The sequence below is a fragment of the Delphinapterus leucas genome, unplaced genomic scaffold (assembly GCF_059928025.1).
Source record: "Delphinapterus leucas isolate spDelLeu-1000000601 "Yukka" unplaced genomic scaffold, BTC_Dleu_Yukka2 spDelLeu_asBTCV2_sq49, whole genome shotgun sequence".
Taxonomy (NCBI): Eukaryota; Metazoa; Chordata; class Mammalia; order Artiodactyla; family Monodontidae; genus Delphinapterus; species Delphinapterus leucas.
In genome coordinates, this window is record NW_028322258.1 from 3,666,723 (window position 1) to 3,689,220 (window position 22,498).

Sequence of the window (22,498 nt, forward strand, 5' to 3'; positions counted from 1 at the left end):
TGCTGCTGCAAATGGCGTTATTTCATTCTTTTTTTTATGGCTGGGTAGTATTTCATTGTATATATGTACCACATCGTCTTTATCCATTCATCTGTTGATGGACATTTAGGTTGTTTCCATGTCTTGGCTATTGTGAATATTGCTGCTGTGAAGATCAGGGTGAATGTGTCTTTTTGAATTATAGTTTGGTCTGGATATACGCCCAGGAGTGGGATTGCTGGATCATGTGGTAGGTCTATTTTTAGTTTTCTGAGGAACCTCCATACTGTTTTCCACAGTGGCTGCACCAACTTACATTCCCACCAACAGTGTTGTAGGAGGGTTCCCTTTTCTCCACACCCTCTCCAGCATATGTTATTTGTAGACTTTTTAATGATGGCCATTCTGACTGGTGTGAGGTGGTACCTCATGGTAGTTTTGATTTGCATTTCTTTAATAATTGGCAGTGTTGAGCATCTTTTCATGTGCCTATTGGCCATCTGTATTTCTTCTTTGGAGAAATGTCTCTTTAAGTCTTCTGCCTATTTTTTTGATTGGGTTGTTTGCTTCTGTTGTCATCAAGTTGTATGAGCTGTTTGTGTATTTTGGAAATTAAGCCCTTGCTGGTCGCATCATTTGCAAATATTTTCTCCCATTCTGTAGGTAGTCTTTTCATTTTGTTTATGGTTTCCTTTGCTGTGCAAAAGCTTGTAAGTTTGATTCTGTCCCCTTTGTTTATTTTCATTTTTATTTCTATTGTCTTGGGAGACTGACCTAAGAAAACATCGGTATGATTTATGTCAGAGAATATTTTGCCTGTGTTCTCTTCTAGAAGTTTTATGGTGTCATGTCTTATGTTTAAGTCTTTAAGACATTTTGAGTTTATTTTCGTGTGTAGATAGGTTCATTTGTGAAAGGATGTGTTCTAACTTCACTGGTTTATATAAGGCTGTCCAACTTTACCAACACCACTTGCGGAAGAGACTGTCTCTTTCCCATTATATATTCTTGCCTCCTTTGTCAAAGATTAATTGTCAAAGATTAAGTGAGGTGTGTGGGTTTATTTCTGGGCTCTGTATTCTGTTCCATTGATCCATATGTCTGTTTTTGTGCCAATACCACGCTGTTTTGATTACTGTGACTTTGGAGTACTGTCTGAGTCTGGGGTGGCTATGCCTCCAACGTTGTTCTTTTTCTTCAGGATTGCTTTGGCAATTCTGGGTCTTTTATGGTTCTGTATGAATTTTAGGATTATTTGTTCTAATTGTGTGAAAAATGTCATGGGTAATTTGATAGGGATCGCGTTAAATCTGTAGATTGCTTTGGGTAGTATGAGCATTTTAACAATATTAGTTCCTCCAACCCAAGAACATGAGATGTCTTTCCATTTCTTTGAATCATCTTCACTTTCCTTTATTAATGTCTTACAGTTCTCAGCGTATAAGTCTTTTGCCTTCTTGGTGAGGTTTATTCCTAAGTATTTATTTTGGGGGTTGTGATTTTAAAAGGCATTGTTTTTTTACGTTCCCTTTCCGATATTTCATTGTTGCCATAAAGAAATGCCACCAATTTCTGTATGTTAATCTTGTATTCTGCTACCTTGCTGAATTCGTTTATCAGTTGTAGTAGTTTTCATGTAGAGTCTTTAGGGTTCTCTATATATAGAATCATATCATCTGCATCTAATGACAATTTTACCTCTTCCTGAAGGAATTAATCTTGAAGTTCTACTGAGACTTTTGGGATACCTGTTTTAATGAGCCATTACTTCCTGCCTGAGATTGCACTATGCACCAGAGATTCTAGAATTAGCATAATAAAACTAATAATGCAAACAACAGCAACAAATCTTCACAAACCTTCCTTGCAAGGAAGTAAAGTCCACTGGAAAAACAGACAAGTGAAACACACATTCAAAATGGCAGTGATTCTCAAACATTTATGTGCTGAAAAATCATGACAAGCATGATAACCAGGGCAATTACTAGACCCCTTCTCCAGCTGGTCAGGTGTAAGGTCCTGTAACTCAATTTTTGGTGAATGCCTCCAGGAGAGTCTGAGACAGATGTTCTCAGTTGTCGTCAACCTTTAGTGTGCATCAGATTTGCCTGAGAATATTGTTAAAACACAGATTGCTGGGCTCCAGTGCCAGAGTTCTAACCAGTTCCCAGGTGTGGCTGATATTGCTGGCCCAGGGACCACATTTTGAGAACCACCTTTCAAAACGCTGCAGTATGCGGTTGTGTGTGTTGTGAATGAGACGGCCCAGAGAACCAAAGGAGGGCAAAGGGACTCTGCCCTAAATTAGTCAAAGGTAACAATAGCAGCTAGAATTGATTGACCCAAGAAAAAATTATAAGAACTTTACCTGCATTTGCTCATTTAATCCTTTCAGTAAGGTACATAGGTGCTACTTAGTGTTCCTCTTTTACAGGGGTGTCCAGAGAAGGTAACTACTTTGCCCACGTCCTAAACTGGTAAGTAACAGATTAAGAATTCAAGTCTAGGAAGTCTGATTCCAGAGCCCACACCTCTACCCTTTCTGCATGTAGAGAGGAGTAAAGGGTTGTCAGTGAAGCCTTCCTGGGGGCCCTGGCCTCTGAGTGTAGATAGAAGGATGAGTGGACATAAAGATCATTATTTGTGTGTGGTGGGGGTAGGGGAGGAAGTATGAGGGCTTCCAGAAGAGCCCGCCCTCCCCATACATCTGCTATAAGCAAGTCTGATGATCAGGAGTCCGGAACATGAGTATGACTGTGGGTTACTGAGAAGGGTTCTACAACCCTGAGGTTAGAGTTCTGGATCAGTTAGTAGGTAACAGAAAGTGAATGAGTGATTTACCTTACTTTCCACGGGTAGCAGGAAGTTTGGAGATAGTCCCTCTAGCGTTAGTCCAGCTGCTGAAGGGCAGCACCAGGGGACTGGGTTGCTTCGCTCTTCCAGCTTCCACATCTCTAGCACGTCCACATAGCTTCAAAGTGACCCCAGAATCTCCAGTAGTGTTCCAACAATTTGGGCAGGAAGAAAGAAAAGGAAAAAAAAAAAAAAGAAATTAAGTAAGAAAAAAAAGGCAGTGTCTAACTCAGAGAGCAAATTTTTTACCACAGATGGTCAGCAGACTTGCACTTAGATCTCATCAGCTCGGATTTTAAACTGGCCACCTTAGCCTTAAGGATAATGGGGTCTCCTAAACCAGGGCTCTGATAGTAAGGAATAAGGAGAGAGTGGTACTGATTAGCAGTGCCTGCTGTCCCAAACAAATATTATCCCCAAACTATTGTTTTTTATCCTATATTTTACTTTAAAGAATGGAGGGGAAACATTATGTATCTGTAAATAGCCTTTTAGAAAGGGTACAATTATATAGTTATACAACCCCCTGGAGGGCTCCTTTCTTCTAAAATCTCTTTAAAAACTGTTCAAGGTTAAGGACATTTTTATCTTAATTTAGTAACTTGCAGTCGATTATCTTGGAATGACATCCTCTCTCTGCAGATGTTCTGTCAGGCTTTAGAAAATTCTAGAAGTGGACAGAGAAGTGTTATGGTACATGTATTTGCAGTATGCACGTCTTTGAAATGAAATCCATTTAGGGACCAAAAGGCATTTCATGTCTTTGCTATACATTTTCACATATTTGCCTTTCCAGAATTCCTTTGAGCAAATCTGTTAGATGTAACGCATCCGTTTCTCCCATCTGAATTCTTTATTACTAAACGTTCTTCAGTATGCTCTCACTCCCCTCTGTCAAAGGCGTTTCTCTGGGTCCTCACCCTTCTCATCTCATATGTGAATGCGTATCTTAAACTGAAGCAACAGTCTGCTATGACTTCTCCATAACTTGAAGAACCCGTCTTTGTGGGAAAAAAAGTAGACTTACTAACTTAAAAGGTAAAATGCGCGCAATGTTTCTGAGAATTAAAAACTAAGATAAAAACATAAGCAATGGAAAAAACTTAAAGTGGATCCTTTTCAAAGACTTTATTTTACAGAGAAGGCAACTGAGGTGTAAAGAAAAAATGCGTTAGTTAAACACTAAATGATAAACCTTAAACCTCAGTGGAGCAACACATGGACAGTTCATTTCTCACTCACTCAGGAGTGTAGTATGGACTTTGGTGGTCTGAGGGTCAGTTTTCTGCTCAGTTATTCAGGGACCCACCACCTTCATCAAGTGGCTCTACGTTTGTCCTAAAAAGGAAAGGAGAGAGGAAGCTGCAAGCTACAATTATCAACTCGTTATCCTTCAGACATAAACTCTTCAGGTCACCTCTGGTCACATTCTTTGGGACAGAACCATACCCAGATGCAAGCGGAGATGGAGAATGTTGTTCCTATCTTGGTCCTAGTGATGCCTCTACAGGCTGGAGGAGCTAATTAAAGTGTAGTCAACAGCTCGTTGTTTCTGCCACAATGAGTGATTAGCCTAAGACTGTGGATTAATTATGTGTGTGTGTCACATATACATATAATACACACAAACATATATGTGTGTGTATATATACATTTTTTAGCATGAGTTGACACATGGGGCTTCTGCCGTATCAAAAGAGTACAAACTGCCTCTTGTTGCTTTTCCTTAATTGAAGTTGACTACTACTATCTATTTCCCTTCATTTTGCTACCTCCCACCCCCCGCCTTTCAGTATTATATGAAAATTCTGAAAGAAATAATTTCAAAGTTTCCAGTGCTTTTCAACGTAATAGAATACTCAGACCTTAACAATTTTCCTGTGTGAAACTTTTGCCAGACTAAAATAGTTAACTTATGAAAAGTAAATTTAGATTGATACAAAAGAGAAAATAAGCTGATTTTTTTTTTTTTTTTTACACAAATACCCCGAGCCAGGGTGGAAAATAAATGGAAAACTGGAGGAATTTAGATCCTTTTGTTGTAAATTTAAATATTTTTAATTGTAAAAATAATACAGGCTCATTGCAGAAACTCCAAAATTGAAAGGATTTAAAGAAAAAAGGAAAAATAACTCAAAATCCCATTTCTGATAAATCATCTCTGTAACATTTTTGAGGGTATCTTTGGAAACTCTTTTGTGACGGGGTGCATATAAATACAATGCAAGTATAAAATACCTTTAATTATTATATCAAACTACAAAGCAGTTCTATAGCATTTTCATTTAGTAATATAAGTATGATTACTCATCACCTAATAAAAATCTGCAGCATCATTTTTAATGGTTGAACAGCATTCTATTATTTATTTAACCAGTCCCTGCTGTTCAACATTTAGATTATTCCTGTTTTGCTTTGCTAAACAATGAGACAAGCATCCTTGTTCATATGTCTTTGAGCATTTGTTTATTTCCTTAGAATGGACTTCTAGAACTTGAATGGCTGGTTGTCAGTTCTGGTACATACTGACATATTGTCTTCCAGAAAGGTTACCGTGCTTTTTATTTCTACCAAGAATTTAACATCCAGTGTGGTTTCTTACACACACTCATCAGTACCAGTATTATCAATATCAATACCAGTATTATCAAGTTTTTTAAAACTTTGTCATTCTAGTCAGTAAAATATGACACCTGAATTATTTTATTTGTATTTCTTTGATTAATAATAGCAAGGTTGAACATATTTTCATATCTTTATTGGCTGTTAATACTTTTTAGTTTGTGACTTTATGACATCCATTTTTCATCGATGTATAACAACCTTTTATATATCAATGTGTTTATTTTGTTGTTTGTTGTAAATGCAATTTTTTCCTCTTCATTTATTAATTTTTATTTTGTGTGTGTTGAACTTCTTTAATACTGTCAAGTCTATTCAAAAACCCTTTAATGAACACAACAAATGTGGAAAATCAGTCATTCTCCTGCATTTTGTAATCAGTTTATTTCCTCTTGGGCAGTATGGAAATGTAAGTTCTTATTTCATCTTAAGGTTGGAAAGAATCTGTTCCCTCGGAAAGGGATTATAGTCTCCATGATGCAGTAATGGGAGATTTTATAGGGTAGGCAGGGTCGACAGAAGAAAAAACCCTAAATCACACTCCATTGGTGGTTGCCTTATTTATAAAAATGGCATTTGAGGTTGTGTGACTGCCATCAGGTAAGCAAAATTAATTTTTAGCGTGAAGTACTCCTATCAGCAAGAAGAGCCTAGGATAGGCTAGCAGTAAGAAGTGAGGGGTTATGGGATTGGGGCATAGCCTCTGTTTCCTCCAATGCAGCTGGAAATTTAAACTCTGGGGCTCCTGCTTGATCCAATCAGCCCAGCTAGTATGTGTTGCCAGGTAGGGTGAATAGACTCAGAAGTACAAGAGCTCATCCTTGGTCCCCTCTGGAAATGAGCAGAGAATACTGTGTCAAGCAGAGGTGATCAGTCCATGGTCTGGAGACTTGGATCTCCTCACATAGTCCTTAAAGTCAGGGTGAGACAAAAGGCCAATACAAATTATATTGATGACAGTATCAATGAGGTGACATTGAGTCCTTTGACCCAACGTGTGTCTGCAGTGTGCCATCCATTAGTAAATGGGCAAAGCCAATCTATCTGATACAATGAATGAATCTGACACTCATATTTTGAAAAACTGAAACTGTATCCATTTGTCAAGAACAGTGGCTACTTGTTCTGCTTTATTCCCCCTGGTAGAACTAGGTAACATTGCAGGCAGTAAGACGTTCCGGCATTTCACCCTGGAGTAGCCCCAAAACTGAAGAAGCTGTCTTATCAGTAGTTAGCTCCTTGTCACCAAGAATATTAAAGTAGATTTGTATGATTAGCAAATTAAAGAGACTGTAGTGCCTACCACTACTGTATTCACTAAGGCACCCAAGTTATTCTAAAGAAATCCTAATAATACATTAGGACCGTTTTGAATATTTTTATTTGATTAGCCGTAATCTTCTAGTTATAACATCCATCACCATTTTGACCACTGAAACTTGGCCTTCTTTTCTTACAGCCTAGCCCTGTGGTCTTGGGCTAATCACTAACCTGCTTAGATACAATTTTCTTCTCTATGAAATAGAAACAATATTATATGCTTTGAAGGGCTGCAGGAAGATGAGCTGTAATGTTTATCAAGTGCCTAGTAAGTAGCCTGGCCCATAATAAATACTTGGCTAATTGTAGATGTTAGTTTCATTTTTAGTTTTATTTCCAAACATTGCTCTTTACTTTTGGAACTCTAAAATTTGTTTTGAGAGTGGAGGACTTGTTGTTTGGATTCCTCCAACACTCTCTGTATACTCTGTACTTCTATCCCTAGATCATTTATATTAATGGAATAAATGATCTTTGGTCTGGTGATTCCAAGGTGACGAGGAGCTAAATGGAGGTTCAGTATACACCTGGAAGTATGGATTTTCATGCCCAGTGCAAATGTGGGAAAGGCATTATTCCCACATTATAAAGGGGGTAAAGACCTCCAACTTGAGGAGACTCTGGGTTGAGAGATGAGAGATTTACAGGCACTGTGTTTATCCTACAGGGTACCACAGGGGCTTTTCTGTTCTGTAGCAAGAATTTGCACCTTATACCCTTGTAGTTAGAAGTAAAGCATACCACATAACTAATATCTAGTAAGCATTAGAGTTAGAATAAATACCATTTATTTAACGTTTCCTTTGTGTTAAGCATTTTACAGTTACAACATATGGATGGATACTATATTGTAATGGTTAAGAGTGTAGTTTTTTGAGCTGGATAATCCTGGATTGGAGTCTCATCTTTATTACCTCTTTTTTTTTCTGTTTTATTGAGGTATAATTGACAAAATTGTAAGATAGTCAAAGAGTATATCATGATGATTTGATATACATATCTGTTGTAAAAGGATCCTTCCCATCACGTTAATTAATACATCTAACAGCTCATGACACCTTTTTCCTTTTTTTCTTTTTTTGGTGAGAACACTTAAGTTGTATTCTCTCAGAAAATGTTAGTTATACAATACAGTATTATTGACTGTAGTAACTATGTTATACAGTAGATCCTCAGACCTTATTCATCCTGCAGCTGAAAGTTTGTACCCTTTTACCAGTCTTCCCCTCTTTTCCCCACCCACACCCCAGCCCCTGGCAACCAGTTTTCTACTCTGTTTCTATGAGTGTGGCTTTTTTTCTTTTTAGATTCCATATATAAATGATATCATTCGTATTTATCCTGTCTGGCTTATTTCGTCAGCATAATGCACTCCTGTTTCATCTATATGGTCACAAATGAAAGGATCTCCTTCATTTTTTTAAGGCTGAATAATATTCCATTACCTCTTAAGTGAGTGACTTTTGGTACATTGTTTACACTTCCTAAGCCTCAGGGTTTCTTTTCTTCTGTAAAAAAAAAAAAAAATATATATATATATATATATATATATATATATATATATATATATATACACATACTAACAAGTTATTTTTTGATACGTGGAATGTTTGTTGAATCAACAAATAATTAGTTGAGATCATAAATGTGACACTTAGCACTGTATTAACATTTATTAATACTCTCCCTGTTAATTTCTACAATAAATTGTATAATAAGTAACAATAATAATAGTACTACTAGTAGTTTTAGAAAATGCATAGGATGTGCCAGGCATCATATACTGTACTACCCTCCTTCATGTGTACCACAAGTTACATGTGGATATCATCTTCCACGTTGTTTCCTTTAAAGAAAATTGAAGCTCAGCAAGATTGAGTAGCTTGCTCCAGATGTGAACTCAGGTCTGAATCACTCCACATATAGGTTCTTAATGACTCCATGTCTTTAATTCCACACCTGCATTTGTTTGTTGTTGTTGTTTTTAACTTTCCAAGCATCTGATCTGAAATTCCTTTCTCTTTGGGGAATTTTCCACTTTGTGGGTCTTGGTGAGAAACAGAGCCTTCCTCTCGTTATACAAGCTGAACATGTCAGATACACTGTTTACTCACATGCTCAGTCTCCCTTACAGATGGAAAACAGTCGGGCGACCTCAGGTTGGCCAACTGCACCCCTCTCTTGGATTTTGAATTACAAATAAATGATGTAAAGAAGCAAGGCCAGCAGTGCTGGGTCAACCTCCTGTTTCCTGTTCCTGCTTGGTAGCAAGGCCAGCTAGGACTTATAACATCACTTTGGCCTGATCCTATAATTGCAATAGCATAGCCTTGGCTTTCGGTTGTTTAGTCTGCTTCTAGTTACTGAGACCTAACCAGAAACTTCCAAAAGTTTCCTTTTCTGCTCAAATTAGCCGTATCTGGTTCCTGATGATTACAAATAAGACCTTTCCTGATATACAGTGGTGACCTACTTATCCAGGCAGATGTAACATCGTCCTGGCAGGGACAGAGGGCAGGCAAGTTCCTTGAACAGCTGAACAAGAAGAAAAAGACCTAAGAAGGAAGAATTGAAGCCAGTTCTGCTTGTGTTATAATTCTACCCGCAGCTGCCTCTGTTTCACAGACCACATGCTAAGGACCATGTCCCTTCCCCTGTAACAGACGAGCAAAGTAGACCCAGGCCTTCCAACCCAGAGACCAGCTGAGCTGTACCGTGGACAATCTAGGATGTGAAAGACTTCACTCAATGTCTTTGTCACTTGACACATTGTTCCTCTCTTTGGGAAGTAGCTTCTTTGTGTGACAAGAATATGCTAAACCAACACTTAAGTGGACAGAGGTGAACGATGCCAAAATTAGCTACAGAAAAAAAGGCGTAAAGACTTGTATTTTCTGTTATTTGAAGGTGTTAAGACCCCACATAGAATATGAGTCCTTTAAAGGAAAGTTGTGAATGGCCCAGGGAATGTTGAATTTCCATGTGGCCATATGTTCTTGATCGGTCACGATGATGATGATGGTAGCATCAGTAGCATTTATCAGTGTTTCCTGGGTGAGAGGCACTTTATCCTAATGACCTTTTAACCCCATGATGACCCTGTGAAGTAGGAAATACTGTTTCAGCATCTTCAGGGTTTTTCTTTTTTTTTTTTTTTTTTATCAGGAATTTACCCTAGATCACAGTTGGGTGGTAGAACGACCAGAACTGGACACTAGCCTTTCCTGAATTCCCAGAGTGTGATCTTAGCAGTTATATTGCCTGATGCAGAGCCATGTAAATGTTGCCAAAGCAATGAAACGTGTACCTATTTCTAACAGATTCTAACTCAGAAGCTCTGGGGTTAAGTGCAGAGCAGTTGAGTGTGATTGTCTTTACAGACAGTAGATAACTTAAGAGAAGTTGTTTAAAAGTATATTTGCATATTGCACTGCACTGTCATATCTGTGATTGGTTAGCTATTGAGTAACTAACACAAATCCCAATCCCATCTCTAATCTCATTCATCTCTTGTATGATATTTGACCTAATTGAGGCAGTTTTTTTTTTGCTCTTTCCCACAAACACACATCGAACATCCAAAACATGCTTACCATTTGTGAGCATATTCTCTTAGTTATTTAGGAGTTGAGTAAGAGTGAGAGAGAAGGGCTTCCCTCGTGGCGCAGTGGTTCAGTGCTCTGCCTGCCGATGCAGGGGACGCGGGTTCGTGCCCCGGTCCGGGGAGATCCCACATGCCGTGGAGCGGCTGGGCCCGTGAGCCATGGCCACTGAGCTTGCGCGTCCGGAGCCTGTGCTCCGCAACGGGAGAGGCCACAACAGTGAGGCCCGCGTACCGCAAAAAAAAAAAAAAAAAGAAAGAAATACGGTCATCATTTATTTAATATCCTTTATGTTGTTAATCCCTCTTAGCATTTACTGCCATTCACTCATTTGTATTATTTGGAGTATAGCAGTTTATTCACACAGCATTTTTACATATGGCTTATCATTTGTATTCTATTTTAATAACACTAATAATTGTAGACTATTGACAAACTCATCAGACCCTACATATTCATTTCAAAATCATGAAAATAAGGTGGAAAATGAGGTGTAAAGTGGAAAATCTATGTGTATGTTTTCATTGGTGGAATGAGGAGCTACCTGAATATCACTCCTTCAGCTTTTTCTTCAAATGGTGCACTTTTTCCTCCATGCATAGCAGTCTCTTCCATTAGGTAAACAGTAGTCTTGAGGGCAAACCTCAGAAGTAGAAACAGGAGAACTTTTCAGTTATGGTAAAATCAAACATATTTTTCTTCAGTAGTGAAAAAAAAATCCTTCACGAGAAGTTCAACCACCGTGAGTTCCATGGTGAAAAACTTTCCACTTATAGATGCAACTTCCCCCAGAATTCTGAGAAATGTCGGTAGTAGAGAGGGGTGTTGCATACACCTGTTTCATTTCCCTCTGACTTTTCCTCCTCCTTTCTCTATTGACATTAAAATCTATAGTGAAAGCACATAGTAAGCAGTCTAGGACAATTGATATGACATTTGATCTAAATCTCCAAAGTCTATTTTAGATGGGGATGCTATGAGAGTCACAGGAGGGGAAAAAATCTAGAATTATTCTTATGTGATCAAATGTACTAAAATAACAAAAGCAAATCTTATTTCTAGCTAATAAAATAGCATTCCTTATATGATGTCATATTATGGCAGAAAAGAAATATATGCGTCTATTTTCTTCTATATTAAAACTGCTAAGGAGTGGGGACCAATGAACTAAATCAATTGTTTTGGGTTCAAGTTGTAGTTTTTAGTAGCCATCCTTCTTAGCAAGTTTTCAGAAGCAAATGTAGTTCGTTTACTATCACCACTAAATGTGCAATTGTGTAGATTTGTGGAAAAAAGTATTATCAAATATATATACTTCAAAATGATTTGTGTAAATTTTTCTATTCATATTATTATTCTCCTTAAGTAAATCAAAATCTACTATATACTGTGTTTTTCTTCTATAGCTTAAAAGGGGAATGTATGTTGAAACTTATTCAAATATTTATTAGGTGTCTACTAAGTGCCAGGCACTCTACTAGGCAGTAGAGATGTTGTATTAGAGGTGGAAAATGTCCTTGACCTCCAGAACTGATACTCTTGTAAGAGAAATACTGGGTCAAACTAAGTCAACAGTTTCTTTGCTACAGAGCTTTTTACGAGTCTTGTGAATTATGAGTCTCTGATAAGGAGATGCAGTGGACAACAGATCCCAAATTTATTTGAAATCTTTTCCTTCATGGACTGTCTCATAGGATTTATGATCCACTGAACACACCTTGAGAGACACTAGTATTCTGCAGTGGTTAGTTAATTGTTTTCTATTAAACAACTATATACTGAATCCATGATATTGAGTAATAATATCCATGATATTATTATCTGGATTTTTTGGAGGATACAATGATGTACATGGCCACTGTGATGATAAGGGGGTCCAGTTAGTTAAGAAGAGAAACCACAGGAGTTATAACTTAATGTAACAAAGAAATACACACACATATATATATTTATATGTAAATTACTATTTATATAGTATACAGTGTCTTCTGAAGAAGATAGAGTTGTTTGTAACTTGGGATCTCACAGGAGGTTTCACAGAGAAGGTAGACCCTGAGCTGGGCAGAATTTCAGTAAGTTAATTTGGTTCTGACCGTACAATAAGATCAGGTATTTGCACTGGTCAATCTGACCTTGATGGAACAGCATTCCATTTGCAGGGAATAGTGTGATCAAACATGCAGTGGTGGAGATTGCCAGATTGTAATATTCCAGTACCTGGAAAGTGTTGGAACGTCTGCTTTCTCCACGGTCTAGAAAAGTGAATCTCGAGTGAAATGCAAGTATAATGGAGGCCAGTGCTCTTTGCGTTGTACACTGCTTTGATTCTACAACATGCAACAATGTAGTGATCTGTTTCAGATTGTCATTATTCGAGAGGGTTCTTAGTAACAGGAGTGGAAAAGGAAGACCTCTCTTCCTGTGTTTCTGCCCTATGCTCTTAAGCCAGAAAATGTACCAACATCACTGACCTGACCTTGTCTCAGGTATCTATCAGGATCTACTAGAATCATTCTAGTGAAAGGTAACTAGATGTCCAAAGGACTTAAAAGATACACTATAACCTTTGTATACTTTATATACCTGGTGAAACAAAAATGTCACCTGAGTGGTCCCCTTCCCTAGAAATACCAGTATGTTTTTCCAGTGCATGGCAGAACTTTGCAGGTAAAACTGGGATAAAGGTGAAGAACAGTCTTAAAATTCTAGTCCTTGAACAGCACCTAACACAAAACAGGTTTTCAATAATCTTAGCAACAGTATTCACAAATAATGACCATCAGCGTAACTGCTCTTTTGTGCCAAAATACATTACCATATTACTTTTTTTCCTTCAGCTTTACAACTTGGGTTCTATTATTGTTTTCATTTTACAGGTTAGGAAAGTGAGGCTCAGAGATGCTAAGTCACTTGGGCAAGGTCACAGAGCTTGTAGGAGATAAACCTGCACGCTTACTGTTGGATCCTACAAACCAGACCATAATTTAAGTCCTTCAAAATATACCTCAGAACATTTGAGTAAATTAATGAATAAATCCTCCTAGTCAGACTGACCAGATCATTATATTAGGTTCAGCTATAAGTGGAGGAAAGTCGTAGTCATAGTTGGACAGTTAATACAGTAATTTACTTGCTTTGAATTTTCTAAATGATGTTTAGCTGGTAGTTTCATGATGATAACCATCGAATAAAAACAGGCATATTTTGGTGTTTGGAATAAGATCTCATATTGAGTAAAATACATATTGATTTCTAGACCTATATGATGTGAGTAACAGATGACATTGAGATGTCATCTAGAAGTACTCCTGTGCAGTTCATCATGTCAACCCAGCTAATAATTTTAGAATGTTCAGAGTGAATAATATATGCAGCCATAAAGCATATTTCTAATCAATGCAAATAATATTTTTCCTATGCTAAACCCAGAGTTAAGTTATAACACGCATCATAAGATTAATGGGCCATTTTTTCTTCATCACTTTGCTAAATGACTTAGTCTGGAAACCATTCAGAAGGTTGCGAATTGGAGCTGAGCAGTAGTAGTGAGACTGTGCCTCTGATGATGAAACTATTTCCACCCCGACCCCTACCGCTCCCTTCTTGGGAAAGAAGGCAACACTTCTCCTAGAAAAAGTCACAGGTTCGTAAGCTGGCTTGTATAATACGTTTGGAGGAATAGTGTGTCTTTTAAGCAGAGCCTATCTCGGCATATAAAATAATTTTTACCTACCATTTAATGAAATTAACACTCGCTTTGAGGCTAGGTCTTTTGCCATTTGACTCCTGGATCACGTCTATGGATATATTTTTTTCTTGAGACGAAGTGTGAACCCAATATAGTATCCGTCATTCAGTCTATCTAGCTGATGTACGTCATCTGAAGCACAAGCTCCCTGAGGCCAGGCACTTTATCTGCTCTATCAGTGTAGCCCTGATGCCTAGTGTCTAGCTTTTGGAGATTCTTAATAAACATTTGTACTGAATAAGGTATGTATATGGTGAGCAAAAGTTGGCTTCCCATTCTACAGTCAAGAGTATCCCACTCATGTTCTGTGAACACTGGATAGCAGAATCTTACTATGTTATTTTTCTGTTCCCTTTGCAAGTTTCCTGAAAGGGCATTCCTGTCCTTAGAATGTCCATCTCCTCCCATCTTCCTGGAGAATAACTCTTCTTTCTTAAATACTTAGCCCCATTATTGACTCTTTAAGATTGAATGTATTACCTCCTTACAAACAGGAAAATGCAGTGCTTTTTTTTTTTTTTCGACAGTTTATCACCAGAAAATTATTCTAACACCTGAAATTCTGGACCTAAAATGCCTGGACTAGTGGTTCTCAAAGTCTGGTACCCAGACCAGCACATCAGCTGCACGTAGGAATTTTTAGAAGTGAAAGTCTTGGGCCCTGCTCCAGACCTACAGACTGGGACACTCTGGGGGTGGGGCCCACTACCTGTTTCAGCAAGCTCTCTTGGTGATGCTGATGCATACTCAAGTTTGAGACCCACTGCTTAGACCTAGAGCTTAAGGTTTAGGCTTTGGACAGATCTGAGTCCTAAACACTACTGAGACACTGGAGTGACCATGAGCAAGTTACTTCTGGGAACCTCTTAGCATCTGTGTGCCTTGCTTAGCTAATAGTGATTTTAATTAATTAGAATAATGCACACGGTGTACTCAAGAGAGTAACCAAAGCATACTTTATGTTCCATAAATTCTAGCTGTTTACCATTATCATCAATCAGAGCTTACTGACACATCCTGAAGACATTCTTCTAATAAGTGTAATAATGTGGTTTGTAAAATTAACAGCTTAGAAGAGCATATTACGAAGTTCATCAGACAGGGTCTCAGCAGGAAATCAGGGGTACATCAATAAGGATAAATTGAGCCCAATGTAGAGAATCAAGAGATAGTGTAGTGCCCCTGGGTTCAGTAAAAGTGTGGCTACTTTATAGGAGATGAAAGAGAAAGGAAGCCTTGCTGGAGAGAGAGTCCTCTCCAAAGATGCTGTGATGCCCCACAGAGAAGCACTATACGTTAGTTGGGGGATGCAGCCAACTCCCAGCAATTTGGCAAGAATTAATACCCTAACTTCACTCCCCTCCTTCATTCCCTACAATCTTCTATTGGTACTCTTCATTGGTGAGCCAAACAGAAGCCAGAGCAAGGACACTTACTAAGATAGGCCATGCAAGCCATCCATATAGAATTGGGTGGAGAAAGGATGTGGAAGGGCAGATAGGACATATTTCCCGCAGGTGGTGAGCGAGCTGTAAAGTCACTCGCCCTTCTAACATCTTTGCCATTGCAGGAGCACGGAGGAGCGAGTGGTTAGTTCTGACTTGGCAGATCCAGGAGACTGCAGGACAGAACTGGTATATGAGTTGGGCTTTAAAGGTAGATTTGAATTTTAATGGAGAGTATGGAGTAAGAAATGGTGAAGAACCAAGGGAAAGGGAGATTCATTGCAAATGGAGAAAAGAAAAGTGGCATAAAGACAAGAAAAGTCAAGACTTATGGAAGAGATAGCAAATACTCTGCGTGTGACTGGAGCAGAGAATGGGTAGACGAAGGCTGGAAGTTAAGATGAAGTCATCCTTGAATAACATTAAAGTTTCCTCCTTTAACCTCAATTTCCACCTTCTACTCCCTTCACTAACATTGGAAAATTAAAAGTGAATTTGACTGGGTTGGTGGCAATGGCAGTATGAAGCAAAGAGAGGAGAATAAGAGTAAAAAATTTCGTAGTACCTTGGTGAAGCTGGGTAAATGATGGGTGGTGGTGTCACGTCAAAGCATGGGCAAGTGATTGTGACAAATATAGGCTTATTTCTTGACTATATGACTTCAGTTAAGGTACTTAAGCCCTCTAGGCTGCAGTCTCCCAACCTGTAAAATGGGGATAAAACCTCGCTTCCTCCAAGGTTTCTGTGAGGATCTAATGAGAAATGGAAGTAAAGAGTTGAGTCCAGCAATCAGTTTTTAATACATATAAACTAATGTGAGGATAAGGGTAAGAATACTTGCTATCATTTATTGAATACTTATTATGTGTCCAATATTGTGCTAGTCTATTTACATATCTTTTCTCACTTAGCTTTCTTTTCTCTTATCTGCCTTTCTATAGGCAAGAGATAACTGATGGCTCAGTTATGAGGAAACGCAGTTGTGAGGAAAATGTCAGAGGGAAAATGTACCAGAAAGTTAATTCCTAATGGATCTGTCAGCCTTAAACAGAGCATGTCTGTGCTAAAATGTGTAAAATATCTGTGCTAAAACTACTCAATTGGACAAGTTTTGATAAAGTATTAACTTAACGAATAGGCATAAACAGCTTGGAGCTTTTTGGGGGGTATGTGGTAATATTAGTATTGGTGTGATGACTTTTGAAAGTTCTATGGCGTATAGAAGTCAAAAAGAAGACCCAGAAAGGGGGAAAACTCTCTCTGAAAGTTATTGGGGAAGTCTGGCTAGTAAGACTCCAAAAGGGAGAATCAGTAAGAGGCCAGGTTATTCATAGGCCTTCTAAGAATGTGTCCATGAGAAATATTTACAATGATTGGATGCCGGAATAAAGGAGAACACTGGCTCCATAAATGGTAACTTATTTTCCACAAACAGGCTAATGATAAAAATAATGAAAATCTGATGGATTTTTGAGAGTTTCATTGACCAAACTGAGACAAAAGTACATAACAGCTAGATGCTCATAGTTTTAATCAGTTCACTTTGGAGTCAAGCAAAGATAGCACCTGAAATGGTAAGGGACGTTTATGCAAGGTCACAAAGATTTTTGGTGGTGCATTTGGGATATAAACCCATTTCCGTAAGAATTCTTTCGGAAGTCAAATGTTTGCTTGTCAAAAGTAGCATGAACTTACTTCCAGGAAAAGTTCCTAAGAAAAAATAATTTGAGTAATGAAGAACACTGATGTAACAGATAATTTAAGAACCCAGAAACAGAGGTAAAGAGTAAAGCAATTATGGGTTAAGAGTCTGCATAGGCAGAAGGAGCGGAGAGGCTGCTGCTCAATGGCGGAAAAGCGGCCGGTGTTCTGACCGCTTCGTCCCCCTAGCAGTTGCGGGGGAGTTTCCTGCCGGCGCGGCTGGAGTCTCTGTTTCTCAGGGTTCGGTGGCTGGAAGATGCTCCAGAGAGACGAGGCTGCGGCGGAGGAGGTGGCGGCGGCCGAATCGGCAACGGCGCTAGGGTGGAGAGAAGGCGGCGTGCGGGGCCCAACGGTGTAAACAGCCCCGGAGGCGGCGGAGGCGGTGGCCAAGCCCCCGAGGGGGAAGCGGCGCCTCCTGTGGAAGCCTGGGCTGAGTGCAGCAGAGAGGTTCTGCGGCGGGCGCGAGCGGACGCCCTAGACCTCGCCTCCCTCCCTCGCCCCAGGTAAGGCCGCTGGGCGCCCCGCCGCAGGGGGAATGGCTCGCGGGCACCGCCGAGGCCCCGGACCGTTTTCGGGGTGCCGCCGAGCTGCGGCCGGGACCTCTCCCCGCTTAATCCTCGCCTCTTTCCCTCGGCCGCGGAGCCCAGAGGAGCGGGACGCCGGGCCTGGCTCCTGGCTAGGTCCCTTCCCCAGCCGCCGCCTCCGCGCTCGGCCGAGGCTGGGAGAGGCTCGGGGCAGGGAATTTTAGTTTGCTCCAAAGCCTGGAAGTAAACTGCTTGTCCCTGTTCTCTGCGAGCATCTCTTTCACCTGAAAGCACTGGGGCTACTCCAGGCCGTAACTCGTCCCTTCCTGGTGCATGCCTGTTTGAAAACACTACCTTTTCCCATTTGTTTCCTCATTAGCTTCTGCCTTCCTCTGCGCTCCATTTCACTTCTTCGTTAAATCTTCTTTCTCGCTCTTCTGTCTACGCGTCTCACCACCTCCTTCCTCCTTAGCGACTTTATTTAAATCGTTTCTCTTTTTCTTCTCAGGAGACTCCGGTCTTCTCTTCCCTGTCTTCCCCAGCAGTCCTTTTCGGATGTCATTCTTTTTACTAGTGAAGTTCTTAAATGAAACTGCTATCGTCAGTGTCCCAAATCTACCAGAGGCCCATTAAGAATAGACTCACCAGCTTTAAGTGGCAGATCAGTTTCTGATTTCACCGAGCCTAACATCCTTTTTAAAAAATTGTATTATTAAATGTAGAGTGTGGAAATAGCCCTGAAGCTATTTTTAAAATGAAGGGCTCAATGAGTGTTGGAAATAGTTATTTCATTTTTTCAAGTTGCATGACCTCTAATGTCAGATTGAGCAGATCTAGAACATTTTTGCCCATCTTGTCTGGCAGAATGCTTCTGAAGCGTTTTGATAGCGGCTCACATTCATCACTATTCAAGTTGGCTTAAAAGCAGTTTGAAAACTTTAGAAAAAAGACATTATGAGAACAACTAGGAAGCTGTTTTGATGAAGTCACTGTTAAATACCTTTTAAAATAGGCTTCACATGTTTAATGTATCAAAATAAAGTTGGCGGGGGTCTTGTAAAAAGGATTATTTAGGAATTTGAGTAGTCTTAAGAGTTATGTAGCTATTTTGGGAAAAACATTCTTTTTCTGTTAACAAACGTTTACAACTCCTGTGATGTGAGAATTACCGAGGTTTACTGTGGGATTAACACAGGAACTGATTTTATTTGAGCTACTATATGGATGTAGAAGTGGTAAATTGCTCAGGTTAGAGTAAATCAGTATGTAGAAGAAAAAAACAAGAGTCTGCATAAATTCCCCTGGAAGGGGGATATGGTCAGACATGGCAATTTGAAAACAGTGAGTCACCAAAAGTAAAAGTAAATTACAAGCTGTTTTGGGGGTCTTCAAGAGAGATTTTATAGATTGACCAACAACAGCAGCAAGGATAAAATATAACGCTGTCATGTAGACTGCAGCCTGAAAAGAAAGCATTGCAGAAAAGCCACATCATCCTGAATTTATATTTCCGTGCATTTGAACAGATTGGAGAGCAGTAAAGTTGTTTTAAGAGCGAGTGATTTAAGTCAGCCAGCTTGTGAATAATACAAGATATTTTTGCATTTACATTAACTTATGTCCATAAATAACGAACTTTAACAATGAACAAAATCCATAATCCTGATAATGCTAAGAAAACTGGAAAGATACCTTTACCTTGAAAAGACAGCATAAAGAAGACAGCATAGAAATTTAGGGAGATTGCAGTTTTGGAAAAATTATATTAACATTTATTAGCTGCTACAGCTTTGAAATGTGATGATTTAAAGAAAGAAGTAGACTGTTGATTTCTAAAAGGTAATGTGTTGGCTGAAAGAGAAGAGAATCTTGTTGAGACCTAAAGTGTTCTTTTAAGGATATATTTCAATGTCATTTCAAAAAATAAACACATTTCCCATAACAAAACAGTGAGGTTAATGGAATAATGCAGGTGAAAGCTTTTTGGCCCAAAGGAGTTCCGTCCTTTGGAACAAAGTTTTATTGTTGAACACACCATGACCCAGGCCTGTGAGTGCCAGCACAGTGGCTGTTTTTACAAGATCTGGTACAATATTCACAGTAGTTCTGGCCTTAGCACTAGGCAAGGATCATTCTTTTTGTATCTTCCCGATTGCTTCCTCTACACAAATGGGATAATCCCTCCTCTTCTAAACTGGAAAGTAGTTTCTTCCCTCAATAAAACTAGTTTCTTCTCCAGGTTGAGCTTTTCCAACTCTTAGAGGTCTAAAATGAATGATATGAAACATACTATATTTGCATCTATTTTTATTTAAGAGTTCTCTAAGGAGATTTATCTAATTAAATAGGAATTTCCTAAGAGATGCCAAAATAAACAATCAACAAGTTTTCTTTAGAGATAATATATATTATATAACAAGATCCACCTAAGAGTTAAAATATAAGTAGGTATACAATTTAACTATTTGAAGATAATTTTTCTTCTTACCACTGAAGCAATAAGCAGGTAGTAGTACAATTTGGGGAAAACAATATTTCTGGCTTTTGTTTTATTTTAATTTGTGATATTCATGAGATCTTTTGTGAATCTTTTGGGTATATAGTAAAATTCATGGGTTTTTAACTTTGTATTGACTCGTATTTTTGTAGGTTTAAAATTTTTCTTCTGGCTTTAATTTATACTATCTCCTTTTACTTTTTCATTTAGAAATAATGTATTTTTCTCAGGATTGCAATCTCAGTGCAGTCCTCTACTTTTCTGTCTCTTAGACGTCTACATTTTTGTCTAGTTAGTACATTTCTAGTGTTTTATACAATTGATAAGAACTCTTTAATCTTATGAATTCTTTATATTTTCTCTTTGGAGACAAGACTTACAGGGATTTCCTTGGGCTTAAACTAGAAAGAAAAACGAATTTGCATATGAAATGTTGAAGGCTTTGTTACAAAGTGGGTTAACATTATATGTATGTTTGAAATAAACTACTTCAACCAGAGCACCTAGCTGTTAGCCTCCAGATTAATATCTATCATAAAATATGTGCATGCTTCCAACACATGGCATTGCCTCCTATTACTGCATGTCCAGGAGAAATTGTTTTGTCTTGTAGCAAAGGGCATTAGCTCTTTGCACGTTTTTTGTTTTTTTTTTTTAATGACAGCTATCCAAAAATCAAGCTGAACCCTTGTATATGAGGACAGAAAAGGACAATTTTTAGACAGGTCTAATATCCAGTTGTACCTTTCAGTCACTTAGAGAGAAGGCTTAGACCCCTGAAGCCCAAAGTCACAGGTTTTTTAGGATTATGGTGGTATATACCTCCAGTTTATAGAAAAAAAATGCGTTGTAGAAAGTCCAAGTTAAATTAGGACTAAAATCCAAGTTAAATCTAGAACTAAAGTTTTACTGCCCCAAATACTTGTAAACTCTAGGTTACTGCTCTGTTGTCCATTTCATCAGTTGCAAAATATTCAAGTTAGTCTTTCAATGCTAACAAGAACATAAAAATGCATTATGTCTAAAAGCAGAACATGAATGCCAAGCCAGATCTGCGCATTACCTGAGAGTTTGGAGGGCCACCCAAGCGGCATCTACTTGTTTGCTACTGACCTTCAGTTAGACTTGCTCAAGAATTGTTACCATGTAATAACATACACCTTATGTACTCTTGAGTTTATTGAAAACACACAGCAAATGTGCACACACACACACACATACACACCAGCACACCAGCACGCACCTACTCTAGAGCCTAGAATTTTAAGAGTCAGAACTTTTTACTTGCTTCTGGATTAAGATGGACCCTGTATTTCCTCAGCATGCTAATTAGAAACTCTATAAACAATTCAAAACCAGCTTCTTAAAATTCTGTTTTAAAAAAATTGATGTTAAATATTATCCTCAGAGAGTTCTACTGTGACTTTTCAAATTGTTTTCTTCTCCCTTCATGGGATAAACAGTTAGGGTTTCTTTTTGTTTGTTTTTTTATCTCTCATTGTAAAAAATTCTATCTTAAAAGCTGATTTATTATTTCTTCCTTAGCATGGATGACATGGGAACAAAGCTGATATTTCATCAGTCTTGTTTTTATTTAAGTTGAAAGGTTATATATTTCTACTATCTACTGCAATAATGCCAAATATTTTTATAGTGCTTGCAAATCTTATGACATTATTTTTTTAGTTTGTATTTAAGGCATTTACTCAAAAGGGACCATATGCCTCAGTTCATGTTACTCTATCATCAGTGTGTACGGTCACTCTATTTTCTAATACTTTTAAGATTGGTTTTGGCCCCGACGTTCCTCTGCCAGATTTATTTCCTTTATTTTCCCCTATATAGCACCATTTGGGCCATTTAATATGTAATTTCCCAACTCACCTTTCATAGTTATTTTAAACGTGTATATATTTGAAATATCGAATTGTTTTGTATTTTCTGATTTTTGCAAAAGTAGTATCGACTAAAAATCACATCCTGTTCTTTTATTTTTTCTACACAAAATTATTGTTTTAAAATTTGTGTTGCTCCATAGAAATTATTGCTTCTGGCCACTGTCTAATATTCCACCATATGTTAATACCATGTTTTGCTTATCCATTACCCTGGTGATACATACTTAGGCTATTTTCAACACTTTATGTCCACCATAAGGCATTAATACACTCTTTCCACATGTCCCCTTGAGTAACAGTGCAGCTGTG

At 38.4% G+C, this 22,498-nt stretch overlaps 1 protein-coding gene across 1 annotated transcript in view; it reads left to right on the forward strand.

Moving 5' to 3' along the window:
• LOC149743943 (uncharacterized) overlaps positions 1-22,498 on the forward strand; it is a 100,053-nt gene that overhangs the window by 15,140 nt on the left and 62,415 nt on the right. The window contains exons 3-4 of the mRNA XM_089906019.1: positions 2,414-2,456; positions 17,510-17,773. Of these exons, the coding sequence (XP_089762145.1) occupies positions 2,414-2,456; positions 17,510-17,773 (307 nt within the window). The remainder of the gene's footprint in view (positions 1-2,413; positions 2,457-17,509; positions 17,774-22,498) is intronic.